The 11,800-nt window shown below is 39.7% G+C and overlaps 1 protein-coding gene across 1 annotated transcript; it reads right to left on the bottom strand.

Annotated features, from left to right (window-relative positions):
- Positions 1-3,661: 3,661 nt before the first annotated feature.
- NUP42 (nucleoporin 42) lies at positions 3,662-10,707 on the bottom strand. Its single transcript, XM_082479812.1, has 7 exons — positions 10,579-10,707; positions 9,794-10,049; positions 8,371-8,465; positions 7,976-8,052; positions 5,804-5,890; positions 4,509-4,593; positions 3,662-4,373 (listed from the first exon to the last, which is right to left on the bottom strand). The coding sequence occupies exons 1-7, from the start codon at positions 10,691-10,693 to the stop codon at positions 3,805-3,807; spliced, it is 1,284 nt and encodes a 427-aa protein (XP_082335938.1). The 5' UTR covers positions 10,694-10,707; the 3' UTR covers positions 3,662-3,804.
- Positions 10,708-11,800: the final 1,093 nt, after the last annotated feature.

Genomic DNA, 11,800 nt, shown 5'->3' with positions numbered 1-11,800 from the left:
TCCCCATGGGGTCACAAGCCCTGCCAGCAAACCTGCTCCAGCGTGGGCTCCTCTCTCCGCAGATGCACAGGTCCTGCCAGGACCCTGCTCCACTGCAGGCTCTCCACTGGGTCACAGCCTCCTTTGGGCATCCACCCGCTCTGGCATGGGGTCCTCCATGGGCTGAAGGTGGATATCTGCTCCACCATGGACCTTGCATGGGCTGCAGGAGAATCTCTGCTCCAGCACCCGGAGCACCTCCTCCTGCTCCTTCCTCACTGACCTTAGTGACTGCAGAGTTGTTTCTCTCACTTGAGAGAGAGAAAATTGTAATGCTTTCTGAGGGTCACTTTTTCTCCTCTCTGATCTTCTCCTAGCTCACACTTTGAGATCTCCCAGTGCTGCCAGTATCACCTGGAGGAAAAAGGGCAGAGAAAATTCCATCTGTTAAGTGCTGGGTTGCTGCCTCTGCTGGGGCAGCAGAGGGTTTTTTCTCCTGTATACAGCCAGTCTCGAGTGCTGCTGTCTGAGGATTAATCCATGATCTCTTGGAAACCAAAACTTCAAATCATTCTTCAAATTAGTTGTTTGTACCACACCGCAGGAATTTCAGTGACTCATAAATCCTGTTATTTCGAAGTAAGGGAAGTACTTGAAAATATCACGCGGAACTTGAATGTTCTAGCCTATTTCACAGACCAAGTTCTGCTAATCAGGACATGTTGCACTTCTTTGCTTGGACATTCACTTCATGTTTCTTGCTCTGCTACAAGGTACAGTAAGTGAGAGCTGGGCATTTGCTGCCAGATCTGTATGTGTTTTTATATGCCACACCACAATATTTTGACTTTCTGGAGAGCAGCCATATACCAGACAAAAAAGCAGCTGCAAAAAGGAGAAGTTAAGAAAAATGAAAGGATTGTAGATAAAAGGGAGGTATTATTTAGGCACCTTTGTACTTGCAACCAGGTTTGATATCAAGTGTACCAAAAGCAGTACAGGATGAACAGAGAAAAAAAAAAAAAAAAAAAAAGAGAAATACAGTGCAAATGTTGGGAAAGATTGCTTTGATCTACTGACAAATTGTTGCTTATTTTCTGCAGTTTAGTAAGCCCACTAGAGGAATACTAGTTCTTCTTATTCTGTCCAATCCTTATCTCTACTTCTGCAGCCAAATATGCAGTTTGCCTTTTGCTAGCCAAGCCACGTCACACTGCTCTCTGCCATCTTTTTAGATGCTCAGAAGCCCATTTGGTATGAAACACCAAGTTTTAGCATCTCTGTGACGATGATTTTTTTTTTAATTTTTCTTTGAGGGTGAGGAGATGATCTGCAAAAATGCATTTGTTAATAAAAAATTGATCAAACTTTTTTTTTTATTGTCATCCAAATTAGGAATTTAACCTTTCTATTTTTTAAACGGCAAGACTTCAAAATTCCCTTCTCTCCTTAGGTCCCTGTAGGTTAGAGTAACGTTTGAGTGCATCTAGCCAATGTTCTTTTAGGTGGATACATTAGATTAGTCAGGTTCTTCATGGCTTTACAATGTTTTTTTTTTCCCTAAGCAAAAGCACTTCCACTTAAATAAGTGCTTGCACACTTTTGAGCCTTGCAAGCACTTAGTGCCGCAACAGTCTGCTGAGATACTCTAAGAAAGACTAAAGGTTTTAGCTCATCACTTAAGTTCAAAAGCAAGCTGCTTTACACTCTTATGTAGCACAGCAGTGGCCCTGAGATACAGACAGTCAAAAATCTTGTGGTGGCCTCACATATAAAGACACTTCAACTTAGTAAAGATAGCTCTGGCATTCATCAGAGATGGCCAATCCTTAACTGCAACTTGGAATGTTCCTCTCTAGTTTTGTTTGTTAGTGATTTAAAAGGATGAGCATTAGGAAAAAAGATCATGAAAAAAGCAGAGGTGACTTCAAAACAATTACTACTTTAAATGTAAGACAGAACTATCCACAGTCTTCTAAAACATGCCATGGGATCCTTAAGGTTATCAGTAGGACTTAATTCTGTACCTTTACCCCAAGATATGCTCTGGCCATGCTGCTTTAATACAAATAAGTAGTATAGTAACTTTAAAAAAAAAAACTTGTAGCTTTCTGATATGACTGGGTTTGAGAACCACTAAGGCTTCACAAATGAAACACATGAAAGGGTATAGCATGTAATAGGATGAGTTCAGGCAGTCATGGTATGCATCTGACAAACCACAATCATGTTTTTGTTTGCTTGTTGTTAAATACTAACTTTTTACAAAAGTGAGTTTAACAACTTCTGTAGAGATGGGAGATTTCTGAACTACAGTGACATAATGGGATTTTGGTATGTTCCTCAGTTCCTGTGTCAAAATCTGAGTAACTGGCATAAACAATCCAGAGCTAAGTGACCCCTGACAGATGTATGTGTCTCAATTTGTACAAGTCTTAGCACTGCTCTGGAGACCCCACTTGGCAAAACACATTTCAAAGAATTAAACAGAACTCTGGGCCAATGTATCAATATTTTGTTTGTGAGTTATAGGAAGCCTGCACTGGGTCATTAACAACAATAACAAAACCCAGATGCTTTATTTCATCTACAAAACAATCCCCCAAAAAATTCATATAAGCAACCCAGTACTGTAACATAACATACGCGAGTTTCTGGTACATCCACACTGAGCACGCAGACTGAGGACCCTGGATTTCTATCGAGCCTGCAGAGTGCCTACCCCTGGATTATCAGCCTAAACCTTGAACTTGTTCACACTGTTTTAGCAAGCCAGTATGCTACAGACCTTTGGTAGGAAACACAGCTGTAGTGAAGTTTTGAGGACCACGGGGTCCATATCAAGAACTGAAATATTATCATGAAGTGTTAAAGAAACAATCGATTTATTTATGTATATCCCAGAGTAAACTTCTGCTTTCCTCTTAAATATGAGGTTTGGCGATTTTATACCATTAATGGGAGGACCCGGTCAAGAACTAGTGTTCTCTTCACCTGACTCTAGGACCTCCTCTAGATTTCTGACCCCTGCTTTATAGCATCTTGGCAAAATGTATACCTTAATATCATTAATTCAGAAAAGGTACTGCTAATACATGCACCCATCAAGTTTTGAGAACCAGACAACAAAATTCTATCAATTCACGTAAACGTAAGTAGTTTTGCAATTGCTTACAAAGTTTTATCTAAGAGGTGTCAAAATAGCAAACCACAAGCTGCTTATTCATGATGAAAGCTTTCAAGGCTGTCCTCCCCCAACTGTATTACATTAATGCATCCATTATGACCTCAAGCAAAACAACTAACAAAAGCTGAGTTGCATCAACTGGGAGAGGTAACTGACTCCCCGGTGCAGAAGCTAGGTACAGACCACACAGGAGCCCTCTGTCTCCAAACACAACTGTCAAAGGCAGCACAAACCCTTTAAATAAGAATAAAAAGACAAGGTGGTCCAACAAAGCAGTCTTGCACTGCATCCGTTTCTTTCTAGTGTTCTATTCACAGCAGGATGTGAATACCTCACTGAAGCACTCCTGCTTTTGACAAAGCCTTTTCAATATCATTTTTGCCCAGAATTTCACAGTACAGAATATAAAAGGGAACTTTATTTTCATTAGTTCATTTCTTGGATGCAAGAGGTCCATTCCAAAATAACCAAGAATGATAACATACAATGTTCAAATGTTTATACCTGTGAGTTTATTATTGCAAAAGACTTCAAGATGGAATGAAAATTAACTCAAATGGGAGCATTTTATTTCATTGTGTAGTTGAGGTACCAGAGAAGTTACAAAAACATGTTAGTTCAGAATAAACTTAAAAGTCCTAAACATGTAAAAGTTCTAATGGTGGTGGCTTAAGGGGAATCTTTCCCATCGTAAACTTTTTTGCTTCAAATTGTTTCAACTCTTCAGCTGATAATTCGCTCTTTGGTGTAAATAACTTTTCTGATGTAGTATTGTTTGTGACTGCAGAAGACGCTGATGTTATGTTATGTCCAGAGGCACTGGCAGTCTGTCCAAATAAAGTACCGCTTGAATGGGAGGAAGAAGCTGCTACTGCTGCATTAAAAGCTCCAAAGGCTGTAAGCGGAGTGGTGCTTGAAGAGTTCACAGTAGAAGAACTGCCAAACCCTGAAAACCCAGAAGTTCCAAAACCACTAGTTGTTTCAGAAGTTTTAAATGAGAAGGAGGCTGCAGATGGAGCCGCTGGGCTGCCAAAACCAACAGAATGGGATACGCTAGGAGAGGACGTCACACCAAATGCGGGAGGATTACAACCAGCAGAAGAGCTCCCAAAAGCAGGGGTGCTTCCAGATGACGCACTGGCAAGACTGGAACTTGTTTTAAAGGAGAAACTGCTAGCACTGTTACTGCTGCTGTTCACAGGAAAGCCTGCAATTATAAAATTTATAAGAAAACATTAGAATGTGCTACTGTGATAATAAGGCATTGCTGTGTTTTGATAAAGCAGAAGAAAAAAACCCCCAAGAAAGCGTTTAACTGTTGGTTCTTAATGCAGGAACTTACTTGACAACCCAAAGCTTGATGTTTGCTGTCCTCCAAATCCAAAGGCAGGCAGTGGTTGAGTGACCATGTTCTTTAATTCAGATAGCTTAAAAAATTCCAAATACGTAAATTAAAACTAGATATCAAAGCAGGGAAATATCTTTCAATAAATAGTTGAAGCAAAAAGATAGCTGCCCAGTCCACTTTAATACAACTTAGACTAAGGTAGACCCTGATCACTTTCATTACGATTGCAAGCTCCTGCAGCTATGAAAAGAGTTCTTTAAGGCTATACACCATTCTCTGTAAAACACTCCAGAAACACAACAACAACTCTTTGTACCTTCAAATTTTATCCAAACAGTTTCTCTCCCACCTATCTATCAATTTCTCATTCTAGTATTACCAAAACACTATTTATCCAAAAATGGCCTGGAGGACAATTCTGGTCTCGTCTGCTGATTATACCTTGGAAGAGTCAACATCAGCACATGGGGTGGATAGCCACCTCTTACTATACATGTACTCAACTGGATCTCAAACTTAAGCTATCATTACTTTCACGTGGCTTGCACAGATAGGATTTCAAACCTGGGATCCAGCTGCTGCCTTGCTAACATGGCACCATCCTGATTCACTGATTTCCTTAGTACAATATTCAGTCACATTTCTATCGCCTACAAAAACCACAGAGAGATGGGGCAGTTTTCAAACAGCAATTGTTACTCTCTTCTGTAATTCCTCCTTTTCACTCTCTCTAATGTTCCCAGGAGCATTCTAAGATTACTGTCAAGGTCTTCATGCTGCCAGTCAGCCAAACACTTTCACGCCACATGTTTTTCAAGGCTCCAGTGCCAGAATATAACACATTGTATTTGAGATTTTCAGAACAGTTCATAGGTTTACCATAAAATTGCCAATGAATCTAGCAATCAAACATTATCATGTCTCAGCTATTTAGGTACAAACAAGGATGCCCTAAAAGAATCACATGTATTTGGTTGTAAAGTATAGCATCCTGCGACCTTCAAAGCAATACCTATCACCTACTCATATAAAGCTAACAGAAGTGTAGTTAAATACTTTAACAGCTGAAGTTTCTATGGAACACTTGCAAGATCTCTTCATGAAAAACAAGGTAGCACATTACAGCTGCCATGTCTTAGAAATCTTTGTAACAGAAATGAATGGTGGCACTTGCAGGACAGTTTGGTAGGATGTGTCTAAAAAACATGAATCTTAGAAAAACATTTGCCCAAGATTAATAAAAAAATTACGTCAGGAACAGAAACATTTTACCTTTCATTAACACCTACCAAAGCTGCTTTTGTCGATGCATTTAAAGTTTTCAACTGAAGCAGCCGATTTTTCCATTGTTCTGCTAACTGTTGGACAGAATTTATCTAAAAAGGGGGAAAAGAAAAGCATGTTTTTATTATTGGTGAAGACTTAAAAGAAATAATAGAATAGAGTGATCTGAAAACTAAACTGACAGATTTCTAGAATTAGAAAAGAAACTTTATTAAGCCAAGACAAGATTTTTGCTTTTCTGAAACTTTAGTGAGAAGCTGAAATTTTTGTTATTAACACAGAATTCCTTTCAATTCTCTTACTACTGCCCTTAAATCAACTTTTTTAACTCCATGTAACAATAAGATTAAAAAAATGTCCTGGGGCTTTCTAAATCTAAGTTCCATCACAATCTGAATTAGGTGCTTGGGAAAAACAAACAAACAAACAAAACCAAACCACATAGGTAAGTTTTAAGTATAAAAGAACAAACTCTGTTTACTTTCTGGCTTGTCTATTTATGCGCTCACTCATTAAGCTGAAGCCCTAAGATTTGTCCTAGCTTCTCCCCCATTTAAAAAAAACAACAAACAACCCACTTTCAAAACATTATAATTCAGAACATTGTAATAGTATCATCCTAAAATGTTTAGCTTTGCAGAAATTAACTTCCTTAATTTAAATCAGCCCCTTTAATGTGATCCAACAGATTACTGCACAGAACATATACAGCAACAAACAGTATCTGTGTCTATCAGATAACTGTGATTAAACAAGAAACTGGAAAGTCATTAACAAAACTTACTTTTCAGGAATTTCAAACCTGAATTTCCTATATTTAAAGTTTATCAACACACCTTATCCAAAGCTTGACCTAACTGAATTTTCTTTAAAAACTAACCAAGTAAAACATGTAATGTCCCAAATGCCTGCAAGAGTGGAATGAATAATCTTTTTGTAAATAAATTCCTTAATTTTTCAAAAAGGTCTTGCATCACAAACATCAATAATCTTTTGTGTCTAGTCACATGCTGGAAGATCATGTTGCTTGGTATCAGCTCTTATACAACAGACTGGAAAATTCAGATTTTGACCCAGTTTAAGAATAGAAAAACATGCTTTGGAAGAGACATGTTGTACCTAAACATTTTGAGAGAACTGTATCGTACAATTATCATCTATACACTGAGACTTTCATAAACTTGCATTCAGTGCTTCAGTGAGGCCACAAATGGTTTGGTTTTGGTGTGGTGTTTCTTGGTTTGGTTTTTTTTTTTTTTTTTTTTTTTTTAATAGCCAGGCATAGTCTATTGTTTAATCATTTCTGTTTATTTTCTTAATATATTTTCTTAAAAAAAAATTCTCTCTCCTGTCTCTGAAAATAGAATTCTGGTAATTTTAAACACGTAAAGGAAAGGTGGTAACAATAGCAATTCCTTCTGTAATACAGAACCAAGGGGAAGAGGAAAGAGCGCAATGTAGCTTGAATTAGTTTGCAGTTGTGTCTATCCAACAGCCTAGTTCCTTTCCTGGCACAACATTTAACTGTGCTAGCTTCCTTCATATTGATAGGACTATAAGGGATGGAAAATACGTATAAATTTTTATATATATACACATACACATAAAAACATATAAATTACTTCTTTTCTAGAAATTTATATACTCCTTTAGAAGTATCTGGCATTTTCAGCATTAAGTCTCTGCAACAAAGGTATGTAAAAGAACAAGGTCAAATAAGCTTCCCCAGTGTTCTAAAGCACTATATATCCAGCTATAACAATCAAACTGACTAATAGCATACAAAGTATTAAACTTTTGAGATCGGATTCAAATAACTGCTACAAATAACACACAAGAGCAGGAACAAGACTAAAACAAGGAGCATCTAGGTTTAGAAAGACCACACATTTACCTGAGACTAGCTAAAAGTCCATTACGACCACTTTTTGTAGGAGCTGACGTGTCTACAGACATTAAGGCCACCAGTTTTAGAGGCCCAGATCTGACAGTTGTAGCCTGTGATCTCAGATAGCAATAGGTCGTAGAGCATACAGATTAGCAGCTATTTTTGCATTCTATTTGATGCACAGTTATTTAAAAATATTTTTACATTCTGACAGGCTCTGAGAGTTTGGTAATTAAACGAGTCAAGAGTTGCCACCTGAAGAAACAGTCAGCATTTTTTAAATACTTACATAGTTCTGAATGTCATTGTTTGCTCTGCAGTTGTAATACTCCAGATGCAACTCTTCTGGTGAGAAATCTGCAAAGCCTGTGAGGAAAGAAATAATCAAAAATCTCCAAGAAAATATATTAATACTTCCAATTGCCCTCTACAGTTATGAAGAAATGGGCCTTGGTACATTATCTGTAAGTTAGTTACAGTTGAAGACACAAAAAGGATTCATTACAGAACTTCAAAGACGTGAATGTCCAAAATAAATTTGCCGTAATCCAATATTCCTTTCTGTGGCATCACAAGGCAAATCATCACCTTGCAAATGGTTCCACAGAGGTACAACAGTGTGGACAAGTGTAAGAAACATCCTAAACAGCAGGAATACACAGCAACACAAAAAACATTACCTACCTGAGATGTTTGGCTTTTCTTTCATTGGTGAATAAGACGAAAATATCCATTGTCCTGAAGATTCCCAAATTTCCATGTCTTTCACTACACATTCACTAGAAAACAAAACAAAATAAAAACACAGGTGAAGGGAAAATTATATGGTCAAAACAAAAGCACCAGAAGCAATTGCCTAGTTTGAAGCCAAAGCCAGATTCAATTACCTGCTACCAACAAAGTGTGACACTAATCAGAGTGTACTGACTAGAATAGTACTCCCTTCTCTGCGGAAAAAATGCACTTATTCTGCAAGACACATACATCTCCCTTCAAAGCATTTTACTTTATCTTCTAACTGCAAATAAATCAAACCAGATCTCAAAAAAAAAAAAAAAAATATCCCAAACCAGGCAAAGTATTTTTTAATCCTTGTATGGCATATGCCGTCACCGGATTTTCGCTGAAGCTGTAGGTCACAACACAATTTAAAAGCTTCTTGAGACGATTTTACAGTATAATGTGCACAGTATTAAATAGCAAAATCCAGGGGAAAACAAAAGAGAAAAAAAAAATTCAAAAGAAGAAAGAAGCGTTCAATATCAGTTATTTGGAAAAGAGAATCAAAAGCATAAAAATCCAGACATGGCAAAAGCAGAGAAATAGAAGCTGCACCAACAAAAGTAAATCCAAATGTAAACAAACGGTGAAAGGGCAAAAACTAAAGTGGACAAGCAAATCACTATATAGTAACAAAACCCCAAAGATTCTAAGTATTTTAGATACTTATTATACAATATACATTCGTGTTTGAGAAGCTGAATAAATAGTCTGTTAAGCGTTTTCTTAATTTAATTGTTAAAAAAAAAAAAAAAAAAAAAAGGAAAGTAGTTCCAAATCCTTGCTTCTTCAGGAAATCACACTGCCTGCTGCAGTAGTAGTAATCACCTGCCCTGTAGTCACCTTGAAACTGCTGGTTGCTCTCAACTGACTCCCAACTTGCATGCATGTGAAACCAGGTTTCAATAGTTTTGCTACTGGCAGAACAATTTGTTATCTTAAGTGTCAGGAAAACTAAGTCAAACAGTCCGTCTTCTGAAAGAATTTTTTAAATGGTTGAAATGCTGTCCAAGGGGCTCTGACCCCTTATTTTCAAGTACTGAAATCTTTGTCTCCTTCCTTATTCTCCTGCCCACAACTTAAATACCACACCGTCTTACTAACATTACAGTTGTCTAGCTGCCCAACCCAGGTTCAAAACAAGGACTGCTTTCTTCCCATGCTGGCATAACTCAAGAGAACCAAATGAAGTAGCGTTTTCTATGGTTCTGACTACATGTCCCAGCTTCCTCCTCATGATTGCGTCCTCTGCATTACCTCTAGTAAGTCAGTAAGCTTTTAAACTGCTCATTCTAAATGCTTTCAGTTGGACAGGACTATAACTTACAGAAGTCTCTCCTCTTCATCTTTATAGCCATCAGCAACATTTTGACTGTTCAATAGCGCAGAGAATCTGTTCTGTGAAAAGTCTGCATTTCTGCTGTTGCTGCCTGATGATCCAAAATCGGAGGAGCCGAAAAGCCCTCTTCCATGATCTCTGCTGCCACCCCATGTATTAGACTTAAAGGTAGACGGCTGGATAACGTTAGTGTATCTTTGGTTACCGGTACCCCATGCGCCACCACCTCCTCCTCTGCTAGTACCTTCCAGTACAAGAAAACAACAAACAACAAAAAATTTAAAATCATTAAGACACTAAACAACACCACATCAACAAAAGCTGTAAATATAACTGTGCTTATAGTGGCAATAATAAGTTTGAAAAGAAAACGTACTCTGGGTTGTTGTTGTTTCCCCCCCCCCCCCCAACGAGTTAACCTAATTATTTAGTGAGCTTAACCTAGCGAGTTACCCAGGGCAGCAGACAAATGGTAACCACCCTTCGCATCACCACGCCAACCGCAACTCGCTGGCGCTGCAGAAAAGAGCCTGTTTGCAGTTTTACTTACGTTGTTTCGTAAAGCAACTACCCCAGCAGAAAAAATAATTAGAATGTAACTCGCAGTACACTTACATTAGGGGGTCCCAAGACGCAACGGCAGGCACCGGGACAGGCACCGGGGGGAGAGGGGCAGGCAACAAGTGGCCACTTCCTGCCCCCCCCCCGGGCTACAGGCCTCACGGGCCGCCGTGCAGGCCCCGCGCCTCCACCCCCGCCGCACTCGTTGGTACCTGGGTAGTGAGATGCGGAGGGCCCGTACCGCCCGCCGCCGCCGCGGGGATGCTCGTTCCAGCACCTCTCGCCGAAGCGGCAGCGGCCCTGAAGGAAGAACTGACAGATGGCCATGGCGGCCGCCTGGCCGCCCCCCGCCGCCAAACGCCGGCGCCCTGACGCCAGAGCCGGGCGCCGCTCTTCAGGGCGGGGCGGGGCCGCGGAGGAGGCGGAGCCTCGGCCTCAGCCTATCGCCGCCGGCTCGAGCGCCGCGCAACCGCCGCCTCAACGGGCCAAACGGCCGCCTAACGGTCAAAAGGGCGCGGGCTATCACAGCTTTGTCACCGCACGTCGCGATACACGGGCAGGGACGGCGACAGGATACCGAAGCGGGGCAGATGGCGAAGTAAAAGTCGAGAGAAAACCCAACCAAACTAGCAGGCGTCCGTGAACATGGCGCCCCCCCCCCCCCCCCGCTGCCTTTTGCAAATTGTTCGCTTCGTCGTGCTTATAAGTTTGGCAGTGGCTTTAAAAAGAATTTCTGAGCCCTTGAAAATAAAGTTAGGAAAAAAAAAAAAAAAAAAAAAAAAAGGTGCTTCACAATTTTAAAGGATACAAAAAAAAACCAAACCAGCCTCTACAACCTAAAAAGTGCACAGTTCACTCCAGTTTTTACAGCATTTTAGAATTAAAAGATTGGAGACACCAGCGATATGTTTGTTTCATGGCTCAGAAAAAGGGAAAGGCAAAGGGTAACAGGGAAAAAGAAAAAAAAAAAGTTTTACAGCATTAACTTACTACTGAATAAAGAATTGAGTTGCAGGAACCACTGTTAAGCCCATGAGCGCATCTGCTACTTTCTGTATGTGCAGAATTGTTAGGATGAGAAAGAAAACCAGGAGGAAGTCTACAAAGAAGCACTGACTTTGAAAACCGGAATTTACACTACTTGGAGGATCTTCAGAAATAAAACAGACTAAAATTCCACACCACCAATGATGCACAAGGTACAGGTAGGCAAAGCACCAACTTTTTAGGTTAACTCGATAGTCTCATAGAAACGGATCTGAAAAAATTAGCAAGTTAGAAGAGAGGTGACAAAGTAAGGATGAGGGTATTAAGAAACTAGCATGGGAGCAGGACAGACATACGTACATCGTTTGTATAGTTTTCCAGATAGTTGGAAGATGTACACAGTATTGACACTGATAGCTTGACAAGCTGAACTTCTACACTGGAAGA

The sequence above is a fragment of the Vanellus vanellus genome, assembly GCF_965231255.1.
Source record: "Vanellus vanellus genome assembly, chromosome: 2".
Lineage (NCBI taxonomy): Eukaryota > Metazoa > Chordata > Aves > Charadriiformes > Charadriidae > Vanellus > Vanellus vanellus.
The sequence above is the reverse complement of the archived record's forward strand: the minus strand, read 5'-3'. Positions and strand labels throughout refer to the sequence as shown.

Excerpts from the sequence above, each read along its gene's own strand:
- NUP42 (XM_082479812.1), bottom strand. The coding sequence starts at position 10,693 with ATGGCCATCTGTCAGTTCTTCCTTCAGGGCCGCTGCCGCTTCGGCGAG. Across the intron at positions 10,050-10,578 it reads CTCCGCATCTCACTACCCAG|GTACTAGCAGAGGAGGAGGT; the intron begins GTACCAACGAGT and ends TTGTACTGGAAG. Across the intron at positions 8,053-8,370 it reads AGAAAAGCCAAACATCTCAG|GCTTTGCAGATTTCTCACCA; the intron begins GTAGGTAATGTT and ends CTTTCCTCACAG.